We start from the raw sequence: 23,764 nt of genomic DNA, 5'->3' as shown, positions 1-23,764 counted from the left end.
GTTTGAATTACTTACATGGGGCATATTTTCTGGGTTTCCTTTGGCCAGTCATTTTGATTTCCCTGGTTCAGAGACTGTATTTGATATATCTCAGAATCCTCCCATGTGTGGGGGGACATCTTTTAGCCAAGATGGACAATGAGCCTATGGGTAAAGAGCATCAGTTGGCATCAGTCCCCTTTTGACTTCCAAAGAGCCTTTCTGCACAGATGTAGTCAGGGAGATCTTTCTCAGTTGTCCAGATTTTCTAGTCTTGGAGTTTTGGTCCACCAGGAATGAATCTCCAATGACTTTACCCTGGGGGGGCCCACCTACCTCTTGCCTTATCGTGACTGGGAATTCCAAGATCAGTGCAAAACTGGCCAGTTTTGTGTCTGGTGAGAGCCTGATTCCTGTTTTGTAGCCATCTTTTCTGGAGAAGGCAATGGCAGCCCACTCCAGTACTCTTGTCTGGCAAATCCCATGGACAGAGGAGCCTGGTAGGCTGCAGTCCATGGGGTCACTAGGAGTCGGACACCACTGAGTGACTTCACTTTCACTTTTCACTTTCATGCATTGGAGAAGGAAATGGCAACCCACTCCAGTGTTCTTGTCTGGAGAATCCCAGGGACGAGGGAGCCTGGTGGGCTGCCATCTCTGGGGTCGCAGAGAGTCAGACACGACTCAAGTGACTTAGCAGCAGCAGCCATCTTTTCAGTGTCCTTACTTGGTGGAAGAGGTGAGGGAGCTCTCTATATGGCCTCTTTTATAAGGGCCTTAATCCCAACAACCTCATCACCCACCAAAGGTGCCACTTCCTAGTACCAGCATATCAAGGATCAGCATTTCAACCTAATTTGGTAGGGGGATACAAACATTCAGTCTATAGCAATAAGCTTCCTCGAATAATGTGACTGCTTTTACATTAAACAGTTATCTGGTACTATGTTACATACTAGTTATACAGGTTAGATGTGTGGAAAAATTTCCACTAGGGTGTCTTAACTGGTTAAAATACTAATGACATAATAATACCCCTTATCAAAAAGCCTTGAAAATGTATTAAAACAAAACCCTGCAAAATCCCAAACATCTTGTTATTAGACCCTCTGAACAGGTGCAGGCAAAGTTTTGTGGACAAGGCAAGATAATAAATATTTTAGGCTTTGAGGATGTCATAAGGACTCAATCTCTTCACCATCACCAGCACCACCACATGTAGAAATTATTCTTGGCTCAAGGGCTACACAGAAACAGAAACAGGAACAGGCCAGTTTGCCAACCCCTTCCCTAGAGTGTGGCAGTTTTATTATCTTCTATTACTTGATAACCTTTGTTTCTCAGTGGATGGATTCTTAGAAAACATCTTTCTATCTCACGTGAGTTCTAATAGCCTGTGTATGTTGAAAGTCCAGAAAGTCAGCGTTAGCCAATTTTTTCTATTTTCTTTTTTTTTTTTTTAATGGCATTTGTGACATCACCATATTGGTTTTTTATTTTTATTTTTTTAATTTAATTTAATTTTTATTTTATTTTATTTTTAAACTTTATATAATTGTATTAGTTTTGCCAAATATCAAAATGAATCCGCCACAGGTATATATGTGTTCCCCATCCTAGACCCTCCTCCCTCCTCCCTCCCCATACCATCCCTCTGGGTCGTCCCAGTGCACTAGCCCCAAGCATCCAGTATCGTGCATCGAACCTGGACTGGCATCTCGTTTCTTACATGATATTTTACGTGTTTCAATGTCATTCTCCCAAATCTTCCCACCCTCTCCCTCTCCCACAGAGTCCATAAGACTGTTCTATACATCAGTGTCTCTTTTGCTGTCTCGTACACCGGGTTATTGTTACCATCTTTCTAAATTCCATATATATGTGTTAGTATACTGTATTGATGTTTTTCCTTCTGGCTTACTTCACTCTGTATAATAGGCTCCAGTTTCATCCACCTCATTAGAACTGATTCAAATGTATTCTTTTTAATGTCTGAGTAATACTCCATTGTGTATATGTACCACAGCTTTCTTATCCATTCATCTGCTGATGGACATCCAGGTTGCTTCCATGTCCTGGCTATTATAAACAGTGCTGCGATGAACATTGGGGTACACGTGTCTCTTTCCCTTCTGGTTTCCTCAGTGTGTATGCCGAGCAGTGGGATTGCTGGATGATAAGGCAGTTCTATTTCCAGTTTTTTAAGGAATCTCCACACTGTTCTCCATAGTGGCTGTACTAGTTTGCATTCCCACCAACAGTGTAAGAGGGTTCCCTTTTCTCCACACCCTCTCCAGCATTTATTATTTGTAGATTTTTGGATCGTAGCCATTCTGACTGGTGTGAAATGGTACCTCATAGTGGTTTTGATTGAGGGAGAGATGGCAGAAATGGGAGAAAATAATAGCAAATGAAGCAACTGACAAACAACTAATCTCAAAAATATACAAGCAACTCCTACAGCTCAACTCCAGAAAAATAAATGACCCAATCAAAAAATGGGCCAAAGAACTAAATAGACATTTCTCCAAAGAAGACATACAGATGGCTAACAAACACATGAAAAGATGCTCAACATCACTCATTATCAGAGAAATGCAAATCAAAACCACTATGAGGTACCATTTCACACCAGTCAGAATGGCTGTTTCTATTTTCTTCTATCAAATCTCATTTGATTTTTTAAGGCAAAAAATTGTTGGTCCAGGTTGGTAAGCAGCTATAACATATTAGTGATAGAGCCAGGACCAAAACTTTTCTTCTGACTCTGGGGTCAGTATTACCCTTGGACTGTGATTTCATTAGATTGACATTTGTGTCCAGAATTTCTAAACCCCATCTCATGGCCCAGGCGTTAATGTTCCATTTGTAATTCTAATACATCCTCCTAAAGATGGAAGAAGATTTTTAGAATTTTTAGATTTGTTTTCTTATTCTTTTGAGTGGGAATCTGAGTAATGAAGTGTCCTGAAGACAAGCAGCAGGAGGGGGAAGGAAATTCAGCTGATTTGAAGAAGCCACGTTGAATTCTTCCCTTTTCCTTTTTGAGGTCCCTCTGAAACAGGGCAGAAGTCTCATGGATTGGATTCGACTGACCAAAAGTGGAAAGGACCTAACGGGATTAAAAGGCAGATTAATTGAAGTAACTGAAGAAGAACTTAAAAAACACAACAAAAAAGATGACTGTTGGATATGCATAAGAGGTAGGTGGAATTTACTGTGTACTGCAGAATGTTTTGGCGGGCTTTCCCCTTGTAATGCCGTATACTTCTTGGCCCTGTTACTTGGTAATATGATTCACAGTTAGTAACAAAACGTTAGTTACAGTTAGTAACTGTAAACACAATTTTCAGTTAGTAACAAACATTTGCAGTTAGTAAAAAACATGCCTTATGCTGGACAATAAATAAATTCTTTAATTCTGAATTTGAACAGTATTTCTCTCTAAATCAGTGTTCATACAGTATTCCTGTATTGTATTCCCTTTGAAAGAAAACAAGCGTTTGACAGATAATATAATACAAAGTAATAAAATTATTCAGCAGCATCTAGTTTAAATGCATTAATGTTCCACCTTTGTGTCTTACAACAGAATTCCATAGGAAAAAAGTGTCTCTGAAACTCTGAAGTAAATCAGAAAGCCCACATTAAAGCAGGATCTTTTGTTCTCATTTGCAGCAATTTTTATTACTTAATCCATGTTTGTTAGCAATATTAGTTACCTGATTTTCCTAGCCCACAACAAATTAGAAGCAACAAATTGGAAATACTGAGTTGGCCAAAAAGTTCATTCAGATTTTTCCATAAGATATTATAGAAAAACCTGAATGAAATTTTTGACCAACTCAATAGATAGATTGGGGAGAATGAGCAGAGAAATAGAACAGTAGCTGATGAAAGTAGATTTCGTGGTGTCTGCCAACCTGGCATGGTGAGGGAAGCAAAAACAATGAAGGGCTTACAGCTCTACGCTGGGTCTCGACAGAGTCCTTGAGTCATCCAGCAAGAGTTCAGTATATTTGCTTTCCTCAGTTTAAAGAAGAAAGGAAATGAATCACTTATTGCTGTTATCACTGTTGTAATTTTATCACAGTATAATTTTGATTTGGGGGGTGTGTGTGTGTGTGTGTTAGTCACTCAGTCATGTCTGACTCTTTGTGACCCCATGGTCTGTAGCCTACCAGGCTCCTCTGTCCTTGGAATTCTCCAGGCAATACTGGAATGGGTTGCCATTCTCTTCTCCAGGGTGTTTTCCCAACCCAGGGATTGAACCTGGGTCTCCTGAATTGTGGGCAGATTCTTTACCATCTGAGCCACCAGGGAGGCCATTGTTGTTAGTTATCCTGGTAACACTGTCACCCATATGAGGGCAGAGACCATGTCAGTTACCTGCCCTGTCTTCAGTGCTTGGTACATTGAGGTCATCCCTTTGTTTGTTGAACTAGTGCAACACTTATCATTTTCAAGAAGTTTGGTTACTTGAATAGGTGTGTGGTTGTCCCAGTCAATCAGGGATAGGATAAATGGAAAGACACCAGTAGCCCTGTTAGTTTGCTAAGTAGGCACAGACAAAATATAACAAACTGAGTGACTTGAAGCACAGAAATTTATTATCTCCCAGATCTGAAGGCTAAACTTTGAGATCAGGCTGTCTTTGGGCTTGAAGAAGAATCTGTTCCATGCTTCTCACCTTTCTTCTGGTGGTTTGCTGGCAGTCTTTGGAGTTGCTTGGCTTGTTGGAAAATCACCCTGATCTCTGACTTCATCTTTATATGACTTTCCTCCTGTATGCTTGTTGGTGTCCAGATTTGCTGATTTTATAAGGACACCCAGTCATATTGGAGAGGAGCCTGCCGGATTCTATTATGACCTCACCTGATTACATCTGCATTGACCCCGTATCCACATAAGGTCATGTTCTGAAGTACTGCAAGACTTTAACATCTGAGTATGAGGGATACACAAGTCAACTCATTACAGATGGAAGTAGTGTGTAGAATGTTTTCCAGCAGCAGAGGGTATGGAATCTTCCAGCAGGGGCTGGGATAGCTTGTTCTAAGACAGATGCTCTTTGGGAAGTTTCTCAGGGAAATAAACTGTTTCTAATACCCTTCCTGCCTTCTGTCTGTGCTGCAGACCCATTTACCAGGTGCAGGTCACTGGCAGCAGGTGCTGTCCCCATTCTTCCTGAGTGTCTTCTGCTGGCCTCTGTGAAGTGGAGGTCAGTTTTCCCATGAGCATCTCTCAGCTGGTCCAGGCTACAGGCATGTCTGACCTGTTTCTGCAGTGAGTGAAGTTGCTGAGTCGTGTCCGACTCTTTGTGACCCCATGGACTGTAACCCCCCCAGGCTCCTCCGTCCATGGGATTCTCCAGGCAAGAATACTGGAGTGGATTGCCATTTCCTACTTCTTCTGCAGTAGGAAGCCACTTTTCCAGAAAAGTCTCTCATGTGAACCCTTCACATCCTAATGCTGTTAAATAAATGAGTCGTTGTTATAGTACAGCAATACTTTATTATTCATTTGATATATTGATGGAGACCAGGGACTGTTTTGGTATGTTTGAAACATAATACATGTTGTTTCCAGCTACATATCTCCCACAGTGAATTGAATGGCTGGCACTGTTCCAGTGAGGTCATTGATTTAAGGTTAAATTCTTTTAGAGTTTCTATTGAAGAGTATATTCTACCCTATTAATAAGACTTCTCCCCTGATTGCCAAGTAAGATGTGTTTGTTTTTTTTTTCCTATTGACAGAGTTTGGTTTTTAATTTTAATAAAGAAGCAGTTGATTGAGACACTGCCCTGGGATCTTCCACTCTAGCAGGAGAAAGTAAATGACTGTTGGACAAGACCCAGAGAAGTGCCCTATGAGGGCTATAAGGAAAGTGAGATCAGATTTCAGGGAGGGAGACATGGGTTAGGAAAATCAGAGTGCTTTTGTGATAGAGATAAGCCTTGAAACGGTGTTGAGGATTTCAATGGGAAGTGAGGCAGAAGCACACCCAAGTGGAGGGAAATGCATAACTAAGGGTGTAGACACAGAAAAGCTGGAGGTGTGTTCTGGAGCTTAGCCTACGTGTTAAGAGAATTGTAAGAAAGGAGACTATAAAGGCATGTTAGGGAAGATTGCGGAGGACCTTGAAAACCAGGCTGAGAAATGTATTCTTAATTTTGATAGCAGTGTGAACTATTGGAGATGTTTGAATGTGGAAACAGTATGATCAGAGATGGCCTTGGAAAGATCAGTCTGGTGGGTGTAGTGGATTGACATGAGACTAGGAAAGTTTTTAGCTCGTACAAAAGTTCAGGAGGTAATAGATAACCCAGGATGTTGTCAAAGGCAACAAAGTAGGATGAACATGAGACAGATTACTGGTAATTTCTGACACAGTCGTCTAGGAAAGTAGAAGAAAGCACAGGACTAAATGTAATTCTTTTTCTTCTTAATTGTTCTAATTTAAAATATTAATGATACCTTCTTAAATGTATGCCAGATCTAGCTTTGTAGGTCAGAGATAGTGTTCGGACACAAGTTTTAATCTAAAGCTGTACCACAGATCATGGTATAAATTTTTTTTCTCCTTTTTAAAGTATTCTTCATTTTCTAACAATTACACCATTTTTATGTCAGTTCAAATTTCAGCTTGATCAGCCCAAGAGAGACATAAAATGTCTCTATAGAAAATATTTACTTTAGTATGTAATATTTAATATCGGCAGTAGTATAGTGTTAGTTACTCAGTCATGTCTGACTCTTTGCAACCCCGTGGACTATAGCCCACCAGGCTCTTTTGTCCATGGAATTCTCCAGGCAAGAATACTGGAATGAATAGCCATTCCCTTCTCCAGGATATTGGATTACACTCTCAGTCCTATCTGACTCTTATGGACACCATGGACTGTAGCACACCAGGCTTCTCTGTCCATGGGATTTCCCAGGTGAGATTACTGGAGGAGGTTGCCATTTCCTCTTCCAGGGGATCTTCCTGACCAAGGGATCAAACCCACATCTCTTGTGTCTTCTGCATTGCAGGCAGATTCTTTATCCATTGAGCCATCAGAGAAGATTTCTACCCCTTTTATCTAGTAACTAACAAAATTATTGGGATTGGCTCTGATCGACACAGTTTTGATCATGTTCTCATTGCTAGAATAGTGGTTCTATTTAGGGGAAAATGGTGTAACTTACTCACTTAAACCGAGGTTACAAGTTCATCCTGTAGCCTAGAGAGGGGCCAGACTGAAGTGTCAGGGAGGATATGACTCCTTGAACAAAAAGTGATGCAGTTGCTGGAAGTAGAGTAGATGTCAGGGATATTAAATCTTATGCCACTACAGAAAGTAGAGTACCTTGCCAAAGTCATAGCTGATGAGAATGGAGCCACTATTTTAACCTAGGCAACTTGATTCTAAGCTGTTATGCTTAAACCACATTGCACTGCTTTCTGTTTTATCATATTCAACTCTAGATTCGGAGAAGGCCATGGCACCCCACTCCAGTGCTCTTGCCTGGAAACTCCCATGGATGGAGGAGCCTGGTGGGCTGCAGTCCGTGGGGTCGTGAAGAGTCGGACACGACTGAGTGACTTCACTTTCACTTTTCACTTTCATGCATTGGAGAAGGAAATGGCAACCCACTCCAGTGTTCTTGCCTGGAGAATCCCAGGGATGGGGAAGCCTGGTAGGCTGCCGTCTAGGGGGTCACACAGAGTTGGACACGACTGAAGTGACTTAGCAGCAGCAGCAGCAGCAACTCTAGATTGGATCCTGGCTTAGCCTTTGTGCTGTAACCCACTTGTGAGTGCCATTTGTGAACTAATTCATTATGAGATTACAGTGAAGTGCCTACTGCTTGCAGCTCTCCTCTTGTGCTAAATAACATTACTAATTAAAAGTCATACAGGTTTTTCCATAAGATATTACTGCAAAACCTGAATGAGGATTGAGACTATTTTTATTTTTAGAAATTTAGTGAAGTATAGCTTTTACTTTTTTGTGTGACTTTGTGTATAGTTGTCACTCGGGCTCTAAGTTTTACCTTTCTCTTTCTGTGCATTGGTTCACTCGTGTAAGCGATATTTCTTGGGATCTACTATATGTCATGCACTGTACCAGGTCCTGGGTAGTGACCTGGGTATTTAGAACAGAGGTGGCCCCTGCTGTTGTGGCATTTATAATCTAGTGCAGAACACAAAGCGTTAACCAAGACTGAGGAATATTGTGAAAGAGAGGTCTGCTGTGTCAAGAGTGAAGATTGTGGAGGACTGAGCAGAGATGAAAGATAAGTGGGTGTTAACTAAAGAGGAAAGGGAACAATATTATAGGTTCCGGAAAAAGCATGTGCAAGGTCTGGATGGTGTGACTGTGTAAGGAAAAAAAAAGGTGTATATGTATACATATAACTGATTCACTTTGCTGTACAGTAGAAACTAACACACTATTGTAAAGCAACTATACTCCAATAAAAATTAATTAAAATAATTTTTTTTAAAAAGCTCAAATGCAACATATAGGTATTCATTGTGAATATGAGGAACTTCAAATTAGTGATACCTGTATTCTTTCTTCTCTCCCTTTTGTTAAAAAGTCAAAAATTTTCTTTCTAAGGCTCACTCACTCTTTTCTAAGTCTTAACCCTTTATGTGCTCCTATCAATTCTCTTCAGCCTCCTCTGTGATCTCAGGCAGTTGTTTAACCATTATTTAAACACAGTTCGTTCTCCCAACAGTTTTTCTTCCTTTCAATCTTCTCCTCTTAGCCTGGTCCTCTTGGAATTTGCTTCTTCCCCTGGGCTTTCTTCCTCAGCATTTGATATAGGACCTCTGTTAGAACATGTCAGGTTGGTGCAAATGTAATTATGGTTTCGCACCATGAATTTTGGGCTTCCCTGGTGGCTCAGATGGTAAAGAATCTGCCTGCAGTGTGGGAGACCTGGGTTCGATCCCTGGGTTGTTAAGATCCCCTGAAGAAAGGAATATCTACCCACTCCAGCATTCTGGCCTGGAGAATTCCATGGACAGAGGAGCCTGGCAGGCTACAGTCCATGCAGTTGCAGAGTCAGACACTACTGAGTGAGTTTTACTTCACCATGAATTTTAAGTCATTATAACTAGGCTCAACCACTTTTTTATTAATAAGAATAGGAACCATTACAGTCAACACATTTTTGCCAACAATAAATAAGTTTGTTTATCCTATAGCATAAAAATTTGTGCTTCAGGACTCTGCGGACTTTTAGAAAGCATTTTCTGCATCCTGCTGGTTGTGGAAGCGTCTTCCCTGCAAAAAGTCATGACATTTGAAGAAATGGTAGTCCGTTGGCAAGAGGTCAGGTGAATATGGTGGATGAGGCAAAACTTCATAGCCCAATTTGTTCAACTTTTAAAGCATCGGTGGTGTGACGTGCAGTTGGGCATTGTCATTGAGATGAATTGGGCCCTTTCTGTTGACCAGTGCCGGCTGCAGGCTTTGCAGTTTTCAGTGCATCTCATCGATTTGCTGAGCATACTTCTCAGATATAATGATTTTGCCAGGATTCAGAAAGCTGTAGTGTATCAACCCAGCAGCAGACCACCAAACAGTGACTATGACCTTTTCTTGGCTCAAGTTTGGCTTTGGAAAGTGCTTTGAAGTTTCTCAGTCCATCTATTGAGCCAGTCGTTACCTTTTTGTTGCACATCACAATCTGATTGATAAAGTATTGTTGCATTGAATAAGAGAAGATGGCACTTCCAAATGATAATTTTCTTGATTTGTGGTCAGCTCATGAAGTACCCACTTATCAATCTTTTTTCCCTTCCAGTTTGCTTCAAATGCCAAACGACCATAGAATGGTCATTAGCAGTTCCTGGGCCAAATGTGTTGTTGATGTTGCAAGTTGTCTTCACTGCTTTATGACCCATTTTGAACTCCAATAAGAAAATCACTCAAATTTGTTTTTTGTCTTAACATAATTTCTATAGTCTAAAGTAAATATAAAATAAACAGCAAGGAATGTCATTAGCAAAAAAACATAAAAGCAAGAAATGTGCATTAAAATTATATGTAACATAACTGTATTTATTTAGAACATATTCCAATATCAAATGGCAAATTTCAACAATGCAAAAACTTCAATTACTTTTGCACCCACTTAATATATTATCTTTTGGGACACTTCATCTATTACTGTCTTTTAATTTAAATTGAGTTTCAGGGTATTAATTTACTGTTTCTCTCCCTACCCCTATCATCTAGTACAGGGCATGGCTCATGGGTAGTGCTCAGTAAGTATCCTTTGAATCATGTGTAGAACTTTTAAACAACCTTCGGTAGGGATATTTTAATGATTTCACAAAATAGTAACCAGTTGAGAGACTTGTAATTTTGCTATTTCCAGATGATTGGCTCTTGGAGTTAGGAAATATATCAGTTCCTTAATCAAAATATTTGTTATTTCTAGACAGTTTTCTAATATATTCTATGGTCAGTTATTCATTTTGGGGTCTCATAGAATGTAAACTGCAGCCTGATGGAGCTCATATGTTATCTTTCCTTGTACAGCTTCATGTTGTCTTCTGCAGGCTTTGCACTCGGCAGGGGTTAAATAAATATTGGAGGTTTCTTCAGGGCCATTTTTGGTCATTAATATTTTCAGTTAAACCTTTTATTTTGAAAAAGTTTCAAACTTACAAAAAAAAAACAACAAACAGTTGTAAAGGTGATGCAGTGATCTCTAGAAATCCTTCACCTGTCCTGAGTCAACCATTATTGACACGTTGTTGTTGTTATTGTGTTTGACTTTTTGTGACCCCATGGACTGCACCATGCCCAGCTTCCCTATCCCTCACTATCTCTCAGAGTTTTCCCAAGTTCATGTCCATTGATCAGTGGTGCCATGCAACCATCTCATCCTCTACTGCCCTCTTCTCCTTTTGCTTTCAATTTTTCCCAGTACCAGAGTCTTTCCAGTGAGTCAGCTCTTTGCATCAGGTGAGCAAAGTATTGGAGCTTCAGATTCAGCAAAACCCCTTCCAGTGAGTATTCAGGGTTGATTTCCTTTAGGATTGACTGGTTTGATCTCCTTACAGTCCAGGGAACTCTCAAGAGTCTTCTCCAGCACCATAGTTCAAAAGCATCAATTCTTCGGCACTCCACCTTCCTTACTGTCCAGCTCTCACCTCCATACGTGACTACTAGGAAGACCATAGCTTTGACTGTATGGACCTTTGTTGGCAAAGTGATGTCTTTGCTTTTTAATACACAGTCTAGGTTTGTCATTGCTTTCCTTCCAAAAAGCAAGTGTCTTTTAATTTCATGGCTGCAGTCACCATCCACAGTGATTTTACAGCCCAAGAAGAGAAAATCTGTCACTGCTTCCACTTTTTCTGCTTCTATTTGAAGTGAAGGGATCAGATGCTGTGATCTTAGTTTTTTTCATATTGAGTTTTAAGCCAGCTTTTTCACTCTCCTCTTTCACCCTCATCAAGAGGCTCTTTACTTCCTCTTTGCTTTCTGCCATTAGAGTGGTATCATCTGTTGTTGACATGAAAGTGAAAGTGAAGTTGCTCAGTTGTGTCCGACTCTTTGCGACCCCATGGGCTGTAGCCTACCAGGCTTCTCTGTCCATGGGATTTTCCAGGCAAGAGTACTGGAGTGGGTTGCCATTTCCTTCTCCAGGAGATCTTCCCAACCCAGGGATTGAACCCGGGTCTCCTGCATTGTTGACATAGTCATCATTACATTTTAATGAATCCATTTTATCTTCACTGTTAACTTATTCCTTATACTTTTGTATAAGAGTGTATAGGCTATACTTCCATTTCTTTCTCTTGTGTCTTGTCTAATCCTTATTATTTATTCTGCATACTCTATACATCCTGCAATATATTACTGTTTTTGCTTAGACCGTCACTTATCTTTTAAAGAGATTAAGAAAATGAAAAAAGTTACCCATATTTTTACCATTTTCAGTGCTTTTTATTTCTTTGTGTTGATCCAGATTTCCCTTAAAGACTTGACTTTCACATTTCTTGTAGTACAGGTTTTCTGGCAATGAATTCTCAGCTTTTCTTCATCTGACAATGTCATTGTTTTGTCTTCATTTAGGGATGTGTTATCATTGAGTGTAAAATTCTAGGTTCAGCCATTTATCTTCCTCAGCACTTTAAAAATATCACACCATCTTCTAGTTTGCATAGATGAGAACTCTGTTGTTATTCTTAACTGTTTTCCTGTAGGATATAAGGTTTCTCTCTCCTCTGCCTGCCTTTAAAATTTTGCTTTGTTTTTCAGCAGTTTGACTATTAATATATATTTTTTATATTTTCTACTTCAGTCAATGAAGTCACTCAGTCGTATCAAACTTTTTGCAGCCCCATGGACTGTAGCCCACCAGGCTCTTCCATCCATGGGATTTTTCCAGGCAAGAGTACTGGAGTAGGTTGCCATTTCCTTCTCCAGGGGATCTTCCTGACCCAGGGATCGAACCCAGGTCTCCCACGTTGCAGGCAGACGCTTTACCCTCTGAGCCACCAGGGAACTACTTGGAGTTCTCTAAATTAATTTTGGGAAGTTTGGGGCCATTATCTCTTCAAGTACTTCTACTCATTACTTCTTTTGGGATTCCAGTTGCATATGTGTTAGTCTGTATTATCCCATAGCTCTAAAAGGCACCATTCTGGTTTTTCACTCATTTTTTCTTTGTGTTTCAATTTAATCATTACTGTTGACTTTTCTTCCAGTTTACTTATTCTTTCCAGTTTACTTTTTCTTTCTTCTACTGTATCCAGTCTGCTGATTCACCCTTCAGAGGAATTCATCTTTCATCTCTGTGCTGAACATTTATTAAGTGTCAACCTTATTTTCTACTAGATCTTCTAATATATTAAAAGTTATTTCAGTGTCTCTATCTGACAAGTTCCAATATATGCATCATCTCTAAGTGTGTCTGTTGCTATTTTTCTCTCTTGACAGTGGTTTTTATCATTTTGAAAAATGTTTCTTGTAATTTTTTGATTGAGTGTTACACATTGATTATAGATGAAGAGTAGAACCTTAGATGTTTATATTCAGAACTCATATACCTTTTCTGGTAATTAGGATGAGTCAGTCTAGTTTGTTGAGCTAAGTTTGGGGTGGTGGTTACCGTTACCATAGGTGTACCACTGACTTCAGATTCCTCTCGTAGTAGGTTAGTACTACCGTGTTTTGATGTGAAGCCTTCAGTGTTGGAGGACTTTTTTAGTTGCTCCTGTACCACTCTTTGGAGAAGGCAATAGCACCCCACTCCAGTACTCCTGCCTGGAAAATCCCATGGATGGAGGAGTCTGGTAGGCTGCAGTCCATGGGGTCACTAAGAGTCGGACACGACTGAGCGACTTCGCTTTGACTTTTCACTTTCATGCATTGGAGAAGGAAATAGCAACCCACTCCAGTATTCTTGCCTAGAGAATCCCAGGGACGGGGGAGCCTGGTGGACTGCCGTCTAAGGGGTCGCACAGAGTCGGGCAAGACTGAAGCGACTTAGCAGCAGTAGCAGCAGCAGTACCACTCTTAGCTGACAGCTTGGCCTATATACTTATGAAGTGTCTCTCATCACATTCTTGCCCCCTCCCAGGGGCAGACCGCTTTTACTTGTTTGATGTAAGATTTAGGTGCTGGAAGGAGTTTTGCAGTTTTCCTGTTAGAACCTCAATCTTAGGCCAGTTCTGTTACCTGAGCCCCAAGGGCAGAGCTTTCTCAGTGATTCTGTCACTTCCCCACTGTCTCTGACTCAGTGCAGGGTTTAAGAATGCAGGGAGATTCTTGTCTGTGGCAGCTGAGCTTTGCTCTGTATCAGAAGGGGAGGAGGAGGAGAGCAGGGCAGAGGGTGTGGGGCTGAGCAGTTTCCCCACCTGTCTTCCAGTGCTAGAAGACATCTGGTTCATATCTGCATAGAATCTGGCCTGAGTGGGCTTTCTGTCCCTCCTCCAGTGTTTGGCTTGCATTTGCCTCACGTCAGTGCAGAGTAAAGGAGGATGTGTGTATCCTGCTCTTTCCAACAGCAGCTAACCTTTGCCTGCTGTCAGTGCAGGGACTCGCATATGCGAGGCTTTATTATCCCTACCCAGCAGCAGACTGCTTTTGCTACCTGTTAGGGTTGATCTGTGACATCGGTGAATTTCTTGCTCCTTCCCCAGTAGACGATCATCACCTTGTGCTCCAGCAGGCCTAAAATGTAAATGAACTTGTCTTGGTTCTCCTGCTCTAGCCGCAAGTCTTAGAGCAGGTACTATGCACCTGGACCACCTATGGGCCTTTCTCAAATCCTCCCTGTTCACACTTTTTCATGATCATCTCATGAGGTACAGGATCATGAAAAAAGAATTGAGTGGGTGCAGAGTCCCCATGTGTCTGGGCCTCTTGGAGTTTTAAATTGGCATACTTGGCCCTAAAAGAGTTGGTTAAAATTCAGTTTTTATAGCAACATTTCTTTTCTTTCTTTTTTTTTTTTTTCTATTTTGGTCATGCTGCACAACACGTGGGACCTTAGTTCCCCAACCAGAAATCGAACCCACACCCTCTGCCGTGGAAGTGCAGTGTCTTAACCACTGGACCACCAGGGAAGTCCTGGCATCATCTCTCTTTGCTGTGGTCTGTCAAAGGTGATGAGAAGTGGTTCGTGTGTCCCATTTCCTCAAAGGGCCTTGTCATCCTGTGGAATTTAGAGTCCTAACCACTGCACCACCAGGGAAGCCCACAGCATTACATCTTAATTAATCTTTGCAGCTTGCTTGTTTTGGAAAATAGGAAATAACTCAAAGCATAAGAACATAGTTGGCCTTTTTTTTAGTAGCAGGGCAGTTCAGAGCTGGGGTAACTCTCATTGGTAGCCCTAAGGCACAGACAGGGAAATTATCACATGAAATAGGAAAGAGGGGGTTGGAAAACTGATCCTTTAGAGATAGGATGCCTTGCTTAATGCTGTTGTGTGTTGTAAATCAGTTTAAGAATAGTAAAGGTAACTGTTGTTAATAATGTTTGGTCATTATTCTTTCTAGGAAAAGTTTGTGGATTTTTTCCCCCAAATACTCGAGTGTAACTGACTCCTCAGACTGCTGGTTAATTTTTAATGCTTTTACACATCAATTTCCTTTTAGTTAAATGTCAGGACTATTTTTCCTAGTACTAATAATGTCACATAATAATGTCACATTAGATGACCTTTGATAACTTTGCAGTTGACCTTCTGAAGTGCTGGAGACCTTTATTATGCTCCATTTCAGTTTTCCTGGGCAAACTAAGGCATCCAGACCAGATTATTTTAGCCCTTTTCCTAACTGGGCTGGCCATCATTGAAGTTGTTTGGTGCAGTTTGAATTTCTAAGTTATATTCAGGACAGTTGCTACCTGATTCTCATGTCTCTGAGGTAGTGCTGGTCTCATTTCTAGTCTCCTCGCCCCCCTCCTTAAAAATTGTGCAGCAGAACTTGACAGTAAGTACTTAAGATACTATTTTTTTTTTTTTTTTACAAAATGTGTGTTTATTTATGTATTTTGGCTATGCTGGGTTTTCGTCATGGCACGTAGGCTTCTCTAGTTGAAGTGCACAGGCTTAATTGCCCTGCGGCACATGGGATCTTAGTTCCCCAACCAGGGATTGAACCCCAAATCTCCTGCATTGGAAGGTGGATTCTTAACCACTGGACCATCAGGGAAGTCCCAATATAATAATTTTAATTGTAGAGGCTTTGGTCAAATGTTCTGCCCCTTCATGGTGACAGTAATGGCCCAGAAAGCTGAATGGAAGTTCCATGTGTTCAGACAGAACATTTTTTTATGAATTGACTCAGGGCAGTAGCAGGAAGGGCTTCCCTGGTGGCTTAGACGGTAAAGAATCCACCTGCAATGTGGGAGACCTGGGTTCCATCTCTGGGTTGGGAGGATCCCCTGGAGGAGGGCGTGGCAACCCACTCGGGTATTCTTGCCTGGAGAATCCCCTTGGACAGAGAAGCCTGGCAGGCTACAGTCCATGGGGTTCGCAAAGAGTCGGACACGACCGAGCAACTAAGCACAGTGGCAGGGATCCCCAGCCTCCTTTGTCTAAATCTTTTTCTTTTAGGCTACAATTTTCCAATCATCTGCAAATGTTCTGCTGTGATGGGTGGTAGGAGGTGGATCCTGTTAATATTTTGACATATGATCTTTTACTTCTTGTTTTCAGTTCAGGCCTCTCCTCCACTAACTGTGCTGTTTCCCTGAGGGTGCTGTATCTCATTGCCCTAGGGAGTAAGCCTACACTTCTTGTGGATTTAGGTAGGGAGGGGCTTATTACTTGGTTGTATGGGATGCAGGAGAGGATTTAAGCATCATATTGCTTTTTATATTGAATTGTAGACCATCCTACATGCTCACTTTCAGAACTACCTGGGGTTTCTGATTACTTCACCTTTTGAGGGTTGTGTTGCACATACTGGCTCCCCTCCAGTTTACACATAGGCTTTATTTCACCTTTCTTCACTCTGTTAATTATATTATTGCTTATCATTTGCTTGTCAGTCTTCCAAAATTTTATTGTTGTCTTCTCCTCTTCAAATTTCTGTGCCTCTGTGGTTTTATGTCTTATTTATTCTTTGTAGTCATTAGAAAGATTTGAGGAGTGTGAGAGGCAAATGAGTGCTTTTAATCCGGAAGTCCTAAAATACTCTATTATCCAAAACCTTGCAAGCCAACATTCTATTTATTGTTCTTAAATACCAAGGCCTCCAAATGATTTACTTTTAATCATTATAAAATCCATTTGTCTTTCATTACTTTCTTTTCCATTTGTCTCGATTGAAAGTAGCAAGTTAATTGCCTAGTTTTCTAAAATAATGTGCAGAGTTCTGCTCTTGTTACAGCTGATTAACTCCTTTTGGGCTAACAGTCCTGCAGATACCAACGATAAACTCAGGACAACATATTAAAAAAAAAAAAAAGCTATCAAAAAAACACTGGTGAGCAACCAAAAGCAGACAGAAACTAGAGGGTAAGGTTCATCTGTACTTGTAAGAAGGAATTATCACTGGGTGAATTGCCATTTCTTATGGCATTTAACTTGAGGTCATGCCCAGTTTGGTACTGTGAAGGGTGACTAAAATTTAGATGTAGACCCCCAGTCTTGGCTTGAAGAGTTTGGAGTTTGACTCCAGTCAAGTTAAATGCCTGCTGAAATAGTCAATAACCTTTGGAGAAATGTGACAGAATCCAGAATTTGGCTGGCTTAAAGAACTAGATGACACAATTTGTAGCATTTGCACTAACTGAAAAATGAGGAATACAGAAAAAATGATCCAGAGAGGAGTATAAGCTGTCTAAATCTTGCATATGGACAAACTCTGGGCAGCCTAACTAAGGCTAAAAGGATTGAACAGAGGTTTTAGTTTTCATTCCCCAACAGGGGAAACAAGAGTTTGGAGTTTGACTCCAGTCAAGTTAAATGCCTATTAAAATAGGCAATAATCTTTGGAGGAATGTGACAGAATCCAGATTTTCTACAACATATTATTTACAATGACCAGAATATAATCCAGAGTTTCTAGACATGCTCAAGGAAAAGGACAACTCTTTGAGATTGACCCTGAGGTGACCCATATGTTGAATTTAGTTCACAAGGATTTTAAAGTACCTATTATGACAATACTCAAGGAAGTAGAGCAACATAGATTATATAATAAATGAACAAATATGAAATCTCAGAAAGTCTCATCATTTTTCATAATGAACAAATAGACTATAAAAAATGGGAATGTAGACCTGAGAAGTGCTTTATATGAAGCAAAACATTTTATCAAATAGGCTTAATAGCAGAGTGGAACTAACAAAAGGAAGCTTAGTGAACTTGCAGATAGATTAATAGGAATTATCCAGTCTGTAGAACAGAAAGGAAAATGACCCAAAGTAAAATGAATGGAGGCTCAGGGACCTCTGAGATAAAATAAAAATGTCTAATATATGTTTATTGGCAATTCCAGAAGGAAGGGAATGGGAGAATGGTACAGAAAAGTATTTAAAGAAATATTGGCCAAAATTGGTGAAAGGCCTAAAATTATCAATTCAAAATGAAAGAAAGTGAAAATTGCTCAGTCCTGTCCAATGCATTTCGACTCCATAGACTGTACAGCCCACGGAATTCTCCAGGCCAGAATACTGGAGTGGGTAGCCTTTCCCTTCTCCAGGGGTATCTTCCCAACCCAGGAGTTGAACCCAGATCTCCCACATTGCATGCGGATTCTTGACCAGCTGAGCCACCAGAGAAGCGAAGCATGACAAATCCATTCATGATCAATACAAAGAAAATCACATAGGGGCATGTTATATTCAGACTGCTGAAAGCCAAAGATAAAGAGAAAATCTTGAAAATAACCAGAAGTAAAACAGCTGGACCCTATAAAAAAAGATTGCTGAAGATTTAAAAAAAAAAAAACAAAAACCATCAACTCTAAATTCTGTATCATTAAAGCTACTTTAAAGATACAAATGAAATAAAGATGAACTTTTTTGGATAAACAAAAACTAAGAATTTAGTATCAGCAGACCTATACTACAAGGAGCTCTAAAGGAAATCCATCAGGTTAAAGGCTAATGATACCAGATGGAAACTCAGATCTTTAGGAGATAGTAACTATGTGAGGAAACAAGGATTAGTCTTTTGTCCCCTTATCTTTTAAAATATACATGACTTTTTCAAGCAAAAACTATAACATTGTGTTGTAGAGCTCCTTAAAGTAGCAGGAATGGAGTGTGGTAAATGGTTCTTATATTACATGTGAAGGGGTTACAACATTAACTGAAGTAAACTAGTTAAGCTTAAGGATATATATTGTAAGTAAATCAGAAAGTGAAGAGGAACTAAAAAGCCTCTTGATGAGAGTGAAAGAGGAGAGTGAAAAAGTTGGCTTAAAGCTCAACATTCAGAAAACAAAGATCATGGCATCTGGTCCCATCGCTTCATGGGAAATAAGATGGGGAAACAGTGGAAACAGTGTCAGACTTTATTTTTGGGGGCTCCAAAATCACTGCAGATGGTGACTGCAGCCATGAAAGTAAAAGACACTTACTCCTTGGAAGAAAAGTTATGACCAACCTAGATAGCATATTGAAAATCAGAGACATTACTTTGCCAACAAAGGTCCTTCTAGTCAAGGCTATGGTTTTTCCAGTGGTCATGTATAGATGTGAGAGTTGGACTGTGAAGAAGGCTGAGCACCGAAGAATTGATGCTTTTGAACTGTGGTGTTGGAGAAGACTCTTGAGAGTCCGTTGGACTGCAAGGAGATCCAACCAGTCCATTCTAAAGGAGATCAGCCCTGGGTGTTCTTTGGAAGGAATGATGCTAAAGCTGAAACTCCAGTCCTTTGGCCACCTCATGCGAAGAGTTGACTCATTGGAAAAGACTCTGATGGTGGGAGGGATTGGGGGCAGGAGGAGAAGGTGACGACAGAGGATGAGATGGCTGGATGGCATCACCGACTCGATAGACATGGGTTTGAGTGAACTCCGGGAGTTGGTGATGGACAGGGAGGCCTGGCGTGCTGTGATTCATGGGGTCGCAAAGAGTCGGACACGACTGAGCGATTGAACTGAACTGAATGCCTACAACAGTCTCTTAAAATATAGTGCTAAGAGGTATATTAAAAACCCATAGATGAAATAAAATGAAATTCTAAAAAAATATTTGGTTAGCCCAAAAGAAGTCTCTGAAAGAGGAATAGAGACACAAACAGAAAACTTGGAGGGAAAAAAAAAAAAAGAAAACTTGGGTCTGGGGAGAGAGGCTAATAAGATGGTAGCTCTAAATTCAGTCACATCAGTAATTAAGTGTAAATGTAAATTTTTAATGAAAGAGATTTTCTGTGTGTATATGTGTATCAAGACCCAACTACATGATGCGAGATATGCTTTGAATATAAAAGACAAGAGTTGAAAGTAAATGTGTAGGAAAAACTATACTATGTGAAAAGTAAATATGTGGAATTCCATGAAGGTCCAATGGTTAGGACTTGGTGCTTTCATTCCCTGGGCCCAGGTTTGACCCCCTAGTCAAACCTGGGCCCAGGGGTTCAGGATGGGGAACACATGTACGCCTGTGGCGGATTCATGTTGATGTATGGCAGAACCAATACAATATTGTAAAGTAATTAGCCTCCAATTAAAATAAATAAATTGAAATTTAAAAAAATAGTTTCATTATTTTATCTCTAAAATAAAATAATGAAAATAATGTGCAGTTTCTTTACTGAACACAAGATGGCAGAGTAGTCACAATACTTGCAAAAATGGAGCTGTGCATTGAATACAATGAAATATGCCATATTTTACTATGTGAACACACCTTTTTTCCTTCATTTATTTTAGAGCCAAAAAAATGAACGGTGGTGATTAGTGTAATACATAGGCATATCACAGTATAGTGTCATAATAGTTTGTACATGTGTGATAAACATTAAATAAATTTTTGTTGGATGGATGTAATGTGGGGCTTTGGAGTTACATTTGTTTTTGAATTTTAAAACAAAAATTATTTTAAAATCTAATTATAAAAATACCACTTTTCCTTAGTAGCAGTTCTCAGACTTTTTGGTTTTAAGATCCCTTTACTCCTTTAAAAATTATTGAGGACCCCAAAGAACTTTTGTTTATGATGGTCATATCTATTGATATTTAGAAATTGAAAGAATTTCTTAATTTAATAAAAAAATAAATTTACTGTATATTATCATAAATAATAATATTTTCATGAAAAATAACTATGTTTTCCAAAACAAAACATAGTGAATAAGTGGCATTGTTTCACATGTTGGCAGATATCTTTAATGTATGGCTTTGTAGGTGACAACTATATTCTGACATCCCCTTCTGTTTTTAATCTTATGCGCTTGTGAAAGAATGAGATTTTTAGAAAGGCAGGCAGCATCTTAGTTTCACTTTGAAAAAGTTTTGATCTTGGACCACTGAAAGAGTCTTGAGCTGTGGGGGAGCCCCTCAACTGTACTTTGAAACTCCCTGACTTATAGAACAAAGACAAAATGAAACATTATCAGTTACAGTGTGTGGCCTGAGCCATGGGGATACAGTTCCCTCCTCATTGGTGGGCTGTAAAGGGTTCACATATATTGTTACCCAACCTGAAAAATTGTGAGAGCCTCCTCTGGGAGATAGATTAACAGATATAATACATCACTTGAGTCTTACATTGTTCTCTGTCGTCTAGAACTAGGAGTTAAGAATAGTTTGAAGCATGCTGAATTCCAGTTCTGAGTTCAGTTATTTGAGATATGAGGTGTGATTCAGGTTCTCTAGGTGGCAAAACACTTTTCCTCTCTAACCAGAGTTGGAGAAGTGACTAAAAAAAGAGCTCTCTGGAACTAGAAACTTCACCCATTGCTGCAGAGAACAGAAGATGATCTGGCAGTTGAACACAGATTGCCATATGACCCAAGAAATTCAATCCAATGTATGTACTCAAGAGAAATACAAATATATGTCCACATAAAGACATGTACACAAATGTTCATAGCAGCATTATTCATTATTCATCATAGCTAAGTGGAAACAACTTAAGTGTTCCTGAGCTGATGGGTGGATAAATAAAATGTGATCCATCCATACATGGACTATGATTCAGCCATAAAAAGGAATGAAGTACTGATACGTGCAGCAGCATGGATGAATGTTGAAAATAGTATACTAAATGACAGAAGGTAAACACAAAAGATGACATATTGTGTGATTCCACTTATGTAAAATGCCCAAAGTATGTAAGTCTAAAGAGACAGAAAGTACCTTTGTGATTACCCAGGGCCGGGGAGGATGGGAGAATTGCTCCCTGAAGAATGTTTCTGCATTTTGTTAAATTGTGGTATGTATTATATGGTCCATGACCCCTATATAGGGACTCATAATTTTTCACAGTATCAGTATCAAAAACTTGAAGGGAGTCTCCCCTTTAAAGAACTGATGAGTCTCTGTTTGTTTGTTTCCATTTTAAAACTTTTTAAGATCAAATCATGAGACTTCTATAACTAGTATCTCTTTTATCCTTAGCTCCTAGGAACTTCAGGATCACTTTTAATTGCTTAGTCATAGTAATATTGTTAGGTTTGGCAACTGGTATGTTTTCTGTTACACTTTTTAAAATTTGTACACACAAACTTACACAAGCTTGAGATTAATGTATTATGATAAGACGCCCATAGTAGCAGTTGGGGTTTAAATTACCACAAATTTAAATGTACATGAGAAACCAGAGGCAGTGTTTGCTAAGATGGAAGAGCTCTTTGCATGTAAAATGGCAACATTAGTATTCAGGTTATACCTAAAATGATATTGAAATGTCTCCCATCAATAACGTTCAGGTAACAAAAGACATATTAATACATCTCTGGTCTATAAGTTGTAAAGACTGTCATTCTGTGATTTATTTGATAATTTTGAAGTGGCTAGTTTTTATTCTAGGAACTTATGTGAGAGCTCAGAGTTCCAGATATATAACATAAACAAGATAATTTAGTTGAAAATGTTAGAACAGATACCGCCAGTGCATTGCCTAAAGAGGTCAGTGTAGCTGTTTTTCTGAGTGTGCTTCCAATTGCACTGCAGCTCTGCTAGGCTGAATGAGCTATAAAATGTACCCCCTGAATGTTGCTATGGCATTTTTATTGGTATATTTAAACGTTAAAGTATATGTTCCCAATGGAACTGATTTAGTTTTAGTAAGTGACTCCTCCTCCTCTTTTTTATCCCCCAGCTTCATTGAGATACATTTGACCTATAACACTGTGTTAGTTTAGGGTGTACAACATTATGCTTTGGTATGTGTATATGTTGTGCAATTAAGTTGCTGTTCTTCACAGTAGTCAGCCAGTCCATTTCTTCTATCTACTCCTGGTTGGGGTTTAAAAAACAAAATACAAAAAATAAAATATCAGCACAAAGGAGGGGATAGACAGGTAGGTAAGTCAGTAAGTAGCCTCCTTAAATCTCCCTCTACCACTGAAAGTCATCCGTGTAAATAATCTAAAAGCAACCGTTGGGCTATGACTAGAGGATCTTGGTCTCAGCCGAGTTTCGCACCATTTGGGATTGATGTTTCATGAATCCCTTCCTACCCATCCTTGTTCTTAATGTTATTATTAGGATTTAGGTTTTGCAAAATTTATTAGTAGCCTAGCATTAATGAGATTGTATCTTGGGGTCCATAAATACTATTCATTTATAGTTAGAGGGCAGTCAGCTGTGTAAATCTGCCACACCTGAACAAAAAAATAGAGCTTTAGAAAGACATTATGTCATTTTAAAATTTAGAAAGTTGCAAAATTCTAAAAGTCAAGTGGTAAGAACTCATGGGAGACAAATCTTGCGCTTTAGAAAGTGCTATTTAAAAGTCATGCAGGGTGCAGATTTGTTATTGTTTAGTTGCTAAGTCGTGTCTGACTCTTGGCAACCCTATGGACTATAGCCTGCTTGGCTCTTCTGTCCATGGGATTTTTCAGACAAGAATACTGGAGTGGGTTGCCATTTACTCCTCCAGGGGCTCTTCCTGACCCAGGGATTGAATCCAAGTCTTTTGCACTGCCTGCAGTGGCAGGCAGATTCTTTATCGCTGAGCCATCTGGGAAGCCCATGGTGTAAATAGAATACAGTAAAGCATGAAGGAAAAGCATAAAGCTAGGTTCTTTGTGACTGTTTTCTTCTGCCACAGTCAGGGGTCCAAGTTTTAGTTGGTAGGAAATGCTTTTGAAAAAAAAAAATGGAAAGAGATAAGAGGGAAGAAGAAAAAG

The 23,764-nt window shown here is 39.7% G+C and overlaps 1 protein-coding gene across 3 annotated transcripts in view; it reads left to right on the top strand.

Moving 5' to 3' along the window:
- Nucleotides 1-23,764, top strand: part of CYB5R4 (cytochrome b5 reductase 4) — a 114,535-nt gene that overhangs the window by 6,000 nt on the left and 84,771 nt on the right. For all 3 annotated transcript variants that reach the window (XM_070796139.1, XM_070796138.1, XM_070796137.1), the window contains exon 2: nucleotides 3,029-3,182. In XM_070796139.1, coding sequence (XP_070652240.1) covers nucleotides 3,029-3,182 — 154 coding nt within the window. The remainder of the gene's footprint in view (nucleotides 1-3,028; nucleotides 3,183-23,764) is intronic.

This window comes from Bos indicus, chromosome 9 (assembly GCF_029378745.1).
Source record: "Bos indicus isolate NIAB-ARS_2022 breed Sahiwal x Tharparkar chromosome 9, NIAB-ARS_B.indTharparkar_mat_pri_1.0, whole genome shotgun sequence".
Lineage (NCBI taxonomy): Eukaryota > Metazoa > Chordata > Mammalia > Artiodactyla > Bovidae > Bos > Bos indicus.
This window is presented reverse-complemented; position numbering and strand designations above follow the sequence as displayed.